Genomic DNA, 7,896 nt, shown 5'->3' with positions numbered 1-7,896 from the left:
AAGGTGTGTGTTTCTAGTGCTGTGTGTGTGAGTGTTTCTAGTTGTGTGTGTAAAGGTGTGTGTTTCTAGTTGTGTGTGAAAAGGTGTGTGTGTGTGTGTGTAAAGGTGTGTGTTTCTAGTTATGCGTGTGTTTCTAGTTGTGTGTTTCTAGTAATGTGTGTTTCTAGTTGTGTGTTTCTAGTTGTTTGTTTCTAGTTATGTGTGTGTTTCTAGTTGTGTGTGTGTGTGTGTTTCTAGTTGTGTGTGTTTCTAGTTGTGTGTGTGTGTGTTTCTAGTTGTGTATTTCTAGTTGTGTGTGTGTGTTTCTAGTTGTGTGTTTCTAGTTGTGTGTGTTTCTTGTTGTGTGTGTGTGTGTTTCTAGTGCTGTGTGTGTGTGTAACGATGTGTGTTCCTGCTGGTCCCTGTAGATCTGTTTGTGGGGCAGCTGAAGAGCTCTCTGACCTGCAGTGAGTGTGGATTCTGCTCCACTGTGTTCGACCCATTCTGGGACCTGTCTCTCCCCATCGCCAAGGTGAGCGACACACACATACGCACACACACACGTATACACACACACATACGCACACACACACGTATACACACACACATACAGTATACACTTATACACACACATACATATACATACACACACATAACATGCACTTACGTGAACACACATATGAAACGACACAGTACATACCCGTGAACAGACACACACACACACACAGACACACACACATACCCACGCTCACACAGAAACAGTAGGCAGTCTAACCCTCCCTGTGTCTTGGTGTCCACAGAAGATCTCGGGGGAGGTGAGTCTGATGGACTGTATAAGACTGTTCACCAAGGAGGACGTACTGGATGGAGACGAGAAGCCGGTGAGTCACTCTGACTCTGACTCCCTCTCTCTCTCTGACTCTGACTCCCTCTCTCTCTCTCTGACTCTGACTCCCTCTCTCTCTCTCTGACTCTGACTCCCTCTCTCTCTCTCTCTGACTCCCTCTCTCTCTCTCTCTGACTCTGACTCCCTCTCTCTCTCTCTGTCTGACTCTGACTCCCTCTCTCTCTCTGTCTGACTCTGACTCCCTCTCTGACTCTGACTCTGACTCCCTCTCTCTCTCTCTGACTCTGACTCTCTCTCTCTTTCTCTCTGACTCTGACTCCCTCTCTCTCTCTCTCTGACTCTGACTCCCTCTCTCTCTCTCTCTGACTCTGACTCCCTCTCTCTCTCTCTCTGACTCTGACTCCCTCTCTCTTTCTCTCTGACTCTGACTCCCTCTCTCTCTCACTCTGACTCTGACTCCCTCTCTCTCTGTCTGACTCTGACTCCCTCTCTCTCTCTCTCTCTCTGACTCTGACTCCCTCTCTCTTTCTCTCTGACTCTGACTCCCTCTCTCTTTCTCTCTGACTCTGACTCCCTCTCTCTCTCTCTCTGACTCTGACTCCCTCTCTCTTTCTCTCTGACTCTGACTCCCTCTCTCTCTCTCTCTGACTCTGACTCCCTCTCTCTGACTCTGTCACTGACCCTGACTCCCTCTCTCAATTTCTCTCTGACTCTGTCACTGTCACTGACTCTGAATCTGACTCTGACTCTGACTCCCTCTCTCTGACTCTGTCACTGACTCTGACTCTAACTCCCTCTCTCATTCTCTCTGACTCTGTCACTGACTCTGACTCTGAATCTGACTCCCCCTACTCTCTGTCTCTGAATCTGTCTCTGTCTCTGACTCTGACTCCTTTGACTCTGACTCCTTTGACTCTGAGGGCCGTGCTGGTGAGTCAGAGCGACTGATTGGTCAGTGACTGACTCTGAGGGCGGTGCTTGCGTATCCTAGCATTGACATCCTGAACACACGAGCTCACATCCTGCTTTCCGTGGATCAGTCTGGATTCCTCCCCGTCTACATCGATTTCTAGAAATCACAATAACGCCCGCTGAAATCGTACTGGGCGGCTTGTAATCCAGACTGCATCGCAAAAGGGGGGTTATTTTTTTCCGCGAGGAAGTCTGGCCTCCAGGCTAGTGCTCGTGCGTCAGCGTGACTGACCGGGACTAAATTTATCAACGTAGAGCATCGAGCGTATTCCCTGACCGCTCCTCTGACCGAGCCTGTTCTCTCTCTCTCTCTCTCTCTCTCTCTCTCTCTCTCACAGACGTGCTACAGGTGTAAGGCCAGACAGAAGTGCACCAAGAAGTTCACCATCCAGAAATTCCCTCAGATCCTCGTGCTTCGTATCCTTCCTCTGCACCGCAACACTTATCTCTACAGCTCAGCTTCTTCTAGAAGGATCTCGGGCCTAATAAAGTATCTGGGAAGAATAAAATAACATCGGTCAGTCGGTACTACAGTTTAGCTATTTAGTTCAGTTGGACTTGCTAGCATTATCATTAGCTGTGTTCGGAATCGCTCCCTATTCACTATATAGTGCACTATATAGGGCGTCAGCCATTTTGTTTGTAGTGTCCGAATTCTCCACGGAATTTTTCGTTCCCTATATAGTCCACTATTTATTACCCACAATTCACCTTGATTTGCAGGGAACAGTGCATGTACCCTACATTTTCTCCGTTGCCTAGGTAGTTCACTACATGGTGAACCCTATATAGGGAATAGGGAGTGAGGGAACGAGGGAGCGATTCCGAACACAGCTATTGTGTGTTGAACGATGTAGTGAAACCTCTCTGATTGGATGAAGCAGAGGTCGGTGTGTGGTTGTGAAGCTCCTTGACCCGGCCTTCCTCTCAGACCTCAAACGCTTCTCTGAGTCGCGCATCAGAACCAGCAAGCTGTCCACCTTCGTCAACTTCCCCCTCAGAGAGCTGGACCTGAGGGAATTTGCCTCTGATAACAGCAGTAAGTTGACCCACAGCACCGCTCCACTATCATCAGTGTTATTATCTGGGTTTGGACCTTTAAGGGGATTTGAGGAGTTATTACAGTGAGGCCAATACAGTATATTTCCCTGTAGCAGTAGTAGTTGTATCAGTAGTAGTATTGGTGGTGGTAGTAGTAGTAGTAGTAGTAGTAGTAGTAGTAGTATTGGTGGTAGTAGTAGTAGTGGTAGTAGTAGTTGTATCAGTAGTAGTAGTAGTAGTAGTAGTAGTAGTAGTAGTAGTAGTAGTAGTAGTAGTAGTAGTATTGGTGGTGGTAGTAGTAGTAGTAGTACAGTAGTAGTATTGGTGGTAGTAGTAGTAGTATCAGTAGTAGTAATAGTAGTATTGGTGGTGGTAGTATCAGTAGTAGTAGTAGTAGTAGTAGTAGTAGTAATAGTAGTATTGGTGGTGGTAGTAGTAGTAGTAGTATCAGTAGTAGTAATAGTAGTATTGGTGGTGGTAGTATCAGTAGTAGTAGTAGTAGTAGTAGTAATAGTAGTATTGGTGGTAGTAGTAGTAGTAGTAGTGGTAGTGGTAGTGGTAGTGGTAGTGGTAGTAGTAGTATTGGTGTTAGTAGTAGTAGTAGTAGTAGTATTGGTGGTGGTAGTAGTAGTAGTAGTAGTAGTATTGGTGGTGGTAGTAGTAGTAGTAGTAGTGGTGGTGGTAGTAGTAGTAGTAGTAGTAGTATTGGTGGTGGTAGTAGTAGTAGTAGTAGTAGTAGTAGTAGTATTGGTGGTGGTAGTAGTAGTATTAGTAGTAGTAGTAGTAGTATTGGTGGTGGTAGTAGTAGTAGTAGTAGTGGTGGTGGTGGTGGTGGTGGTGGTGGTGGTAGTAGTAGTAGTGGTGGTGGTGGTGGTGGTGGTGGTAGTAGTAGTAGTAGTAGTAGTAGTAGTAGTAGTAATAGTAGAAGTAGTAGTAGTAGTAGTAGTAGTAGTAATAGTAGTAGTAGTAGTAGTAGTAGCAGTAGTAATAGTAGTAGTAGTAGTAGTAGTAATAGTAGTAGTAGTAGTAGTAGTAGCAGTAGTAGTAATAGTAGTAGTAGTAGTAGTAGTAGCAGTAGTAATAGTAGTAGTAGTAGTATTGGTGGTGGTAGTAGTAGTAGTAGTAGTAGTAGTAGTAGTAGTAATAGTAGAAGTAGTAGTAGTAGTAGTAGTAGTAGTAATAGTAGTAGTAGTAGTAGTAGTAGCAGTAGTAATAGTAGTAGTAGTAGTAGTAGTAATAGTAGTAGTAGTAGTAGTAGTAGCAGTAGTAATAGTAGTAGTAGTAGTATGGCTGAGGTGGTGGTAGGAGCCCCATGGGGGTCTATGGAGATCTGAAGGAGTAGTAGTAGTAGTAGTAGTAGTAGTAGTAGTAGTAGCAGTAGTATCAGTAGTAGTAGTATTATGGCTGAGGTGGTGGTAGGAGCCCCATGGGGGTCTATGGAGATATGAAGGAGTAGTAGTAATAGTAGTAGTAGTATTGGTGGTGGTAGTAGTAGTAGTAGTATCAGTAGTAGTAGTAGTAGTAGTAGTAGTAGTAGTAGTGGTAGTAGTAGCAGTAGTAATAGTAGTAGTAGTAGTTGTAGTAGTAGTAGTAGTATTGGTGGTGGTAGTAGTAGTAGTAGTAGTAATAGTAATATTGGTGGTGGTAGTAGTAGTAGTAGTAGTATCAGTAGTAGTAGTATCATGGCTGAGGTGGTGATAGGAGCCCCATGGGGGTCTATGGAGATATGAAGGAGTAGTAGTAGTAGTAGTAGTATTGGTGGTAGTAGTAGTAGTAGTATTGGTGGTAGTAGTAGTAGTAGTAGTATCAGTAGTAGTAGTATGGCTGAGGTGGTGATAGGAGCCCCATGGGGGTCTATGGAGATATGAATCATCTGACTTGCTGTTCCCTCCTGTCTCTGTAGCCAACGCTGTGTACAACCTGTATGCAGTTTCCAACCACTCTGGGAACACGCTGGGAGGACACTACACCGCCTACTGCAAAAACCCCGCTCTGGGAGAGTGGTACAGCTACAACGACTCCAGGTGCATATCACCAACACGCCTACACCCCCTGTGTGTGTGTGTGTACATGTCTGTGTATGTGCTTACAGTACATGGTGTGTGTACATGTCTGTGTATGTGCTTACAGTACATAGTGTGTGTGTGTACATGTCTGTGTATGTGTGTACAGTACATGGTGTGTGGGTGTATGTTTGTGTGTGTCTGTACATGTCTGTGTCTGTGTTTACAGTACACGGTGTGTATGTACGTGTGTGTGTGTGTGTGTGTGTGTGCGTGTGTGTGTGTGTGTGTTCCAGCGCTCCTAACACAGCTCTCTCTCTGCGTCCTCCCTCCAGAGTGAGCCCCATGTCTTCCAGTCAGGTCCGGACGAGCGACGCCTACGTGCTCTTCTACGAGCTGGCCTCCTCCTCGCGCATGTGAGCCTCTTCTACGAGCTGGCCTCCTCCTCGCGCATGTGAGCCTCTTCTACGAGCTGGCCTCCTCTGAGCCTCTTCTACGAGCTGGCCTCCTCCTCGCGCATGTGAGCCTCTTCTACGAGCTGGCCTCCTCTGAGCCTCTTCTACGAGCTGGCCTCCTCCTCGCGCATGTGAGCCCCAGGTCACGGACACGCAGTCTGGAAGACTGGTCGTTTTGGACTACAGAACACCTGGAAGACCGGTTGTTTTGGACTACAGAACATCTGGAAGACCGGTTGTTTTGGACTACAGAACACCTGGAAGACTGGTCGTTTTGGACTACAGAACACCTGGAAGACTGGTCGTTTTGGACTACAGAACACCTGGAAGACTGGTCGTTTTGGACTACAGAACACCTGGAAGACCGGTTGTTTTGGACTACAGAACATCTGGAAGGCCCCGTTGTTTTGGACTACAGAACGTCTGGGAGACTGGGTCATATGGACCTCATAGAACTGACCTGAACTACAGACAACGCAGACAGGGTCAGTCGACCGAGCTACTGACCACACATCCCAGGTTTGTGCTGTTTGAGGGCCCGGCTACAAAGATATCTCTATGCACCTCAACATGGACTATCCAACCCCGCGCTGGCCAGAGGGGCTCAGATAGGAAAGACCAGATCACGTTGACCGTCGGCTGTAAATTATTCTATTTAATTTGAACCGTATCTGCGACCATAAAGTCTGGCGCCATCTGGTGGTTGACTTCTCTCTGCTATCATGGACCTGCAGTGCTACCTACCCCTTCAAGGGTAGAGGGAGAGAGAGAAACAGACTTTGACCAAATGGAGATATGTTGTGGTACACCAATATGGAGAATATATATATATGTTTTATGACTAAACACGTTTTATTTTTGTATTTATGAAGCCACATGGTGAATGTAACTACTGTAGTACTAATTATCTGAAAACCGTCTCTGTTCACGGGGAGTCATGAAGAATGACTATGCTGAGGAACAAATTACAGTATAAGTTGACTTCTCTTCACTGAAAAGTCAGTTAAATATCAATAAATTAATAGAATGGAAACGCCTCTTCTTGTTTGGAACTGATATGAGCGTGGTTGTGAAATGCGAACAAAAGAATCCCTTCCGTGTTGTGGAGCTGGAACCCGATATCATGAGGTCATGTTGTGGTGGGGTCAGACCCGGGCTGCGTTCCAAATCGCATACTTCTACCTTTTACTACAAGTACGTACTACAGAGGCCCCTAGAAAGTAATTATGCATCAAATTAGATATGTTATTGATCCACTTAGAGGGAAATTTGGTCATTGGGACTACCTTGTCATGACATTGCGCCTTGAAATTTGACCACATGCGTCGCAGTCCATAAAGTGACGTTCGTCCACAGATGTCGCGACCATGGAGCTATAAAAAACCGACTTGCACATGTGATGTAGTTTCCGCAGCGCAAAGGATTGTGGGTCAGAATAGCCAGAAAGGTCTTCTGGCTTTTTGGCATACTATATACTGTAGTATGGAAGTATGCGATTCAGAACGCAAACCTGGTTTCATTGCCTTCATCGTTTGCTTGAGTCTGTCAAGTGGGTGGGATAAGCTTTTTTGGGGAACAACTCATTTGTTCCATCGTACCAGACAAGACGAATCAACAACATATGTCACTGAAATGTTTTAAAATAGCATTCAAACCCAGGTCTGGTGATATATTCTGCTTAATGACTGTAGAACATATTACCTGGTGTGAAACCCTGAAGCACAAAGGAGCCCATTGTCACTGACTGTATGAATGAACCCAAGGATGAGCTCATGAGGTTTCAAACTGTCCACTGGAGGGTGGTGTGCACTCTCATTTACTGTAGTCCCTATGGAGATTAGCTGTGTGTGTGCGTGTGTGTGTGTGCGTGCGTGTGTGTTAAGGTTATGAGTAAATCCTCTCTGTTGTACAGTAGCAGTTCAAACACAGTTGTCGTTTTGCGTCGAGTCTATTACAAGATGACCTGGCTCTCTCTTCCTCTCCCTCTCTCTAATCCTCGTGTCAGTCATCTTGTAAACACCCGGGTTACAGAGAGCGTGTGTGTAGACAGATCTGCCAGTCCACTAAGCACACGCTTACTGAGTTACTGAGTAACTAGAAAAGATTGGATCATCCACCTCCTGCTGTTGCATGTGTGTGAGATATTACAGTAATTACACACACATTTATCAATTAGTTTTGTCTTTGCAAGTCTGTACATGTGTGTACAGTTTGTGAATGCGCGTGTATGTGCGTGCGCACGTTCTCGGTGACTCTGCAGATTAGGTTTCCAGGCTAAGACAGATGATCCGTTTGTGAGAAGCCCAATTTGTGAGGAGAAGAGGGATAGGATGATCTCCAGGCCTGGCTGATGTAACGGGGGGGTAACACTAGCCCCCTCAGCCTAGCCAGCCTCCGCCAGCCCTGAGTGACCCGAGCCCTGCCTGTCCTGTCGGCACCGCCGTCTCCTGTCACCCCCCCCCCCCCCCACCCCCGTCAGCCTGAACTCCTCCTGCCCCCCCCCCCTCCCCCCTTATACAGACTGGCCCTGGTTCCTCGATTCCCACAGTACTCCCGCTACCCTACCTTAAATATGTATTGTAAGCCGTTTATATATTAA

General features: G+C 46.3%; 1 protein-coding gene across 1 annotated transcript in view; it reads left to right on the top strand.

The window, feature by feature from the left end:
- The window catches only part of usp2b (ubiquitin specific peptidase 2b), a 13,909-nt gene extending 7,652 nt beyond the window's left edge, over positions 1 to 6,257 (top strand). The window contains exons 7-12 of the mRNA XM_084445108.1: positions 408 to 511; positions 780 to 860; positions 2,137 to 2,215; positions 2,730 to 2,837; positions 4,743 to 4,863; positions 5,178 to 6,257. Coding sequence (XP_084301234.1) covers positions 408 to 511; positions 780 to 860; positions 2,137 to 2,215; positions 2,730 to 2,837; positions 4,743 to 4,863; positions 5,178 to 5,262 — 578 coding nt within the window. The 3' untranslated portion in view covers positions 5,263 to 6,257. The remainder of the gene's footprint in view (positions 1 to 407; positions 512 to 779; positions 861 to 2,136; positions 2,216 to 2,729; positions 2,838 to 4,742; positions 4,864 to 5,177) is intronic.
- Positions 6,258 to 7,896: the final 1,639 nt, after the last annotated feature.

The sequence above is a fragment of the Borostomias antarcticus genome (assembly GCF_949987555.1).
Source record: "Borostomias antarcticus genome assembly, chromosome: 1".
In the NCBI taxonomy this organism is placed as follows: Eukaryota; Metazoa; Chordata; class Actinopteri; order Stomiiformes; family Stomiidae; genus Borostomias; species Borostomias antarcticus.
The sequence above is the reverse complement of the archived record's forward strand: the minus strand, read 5'-3'. Positions and strand labels throughout refer to the sequence as shown.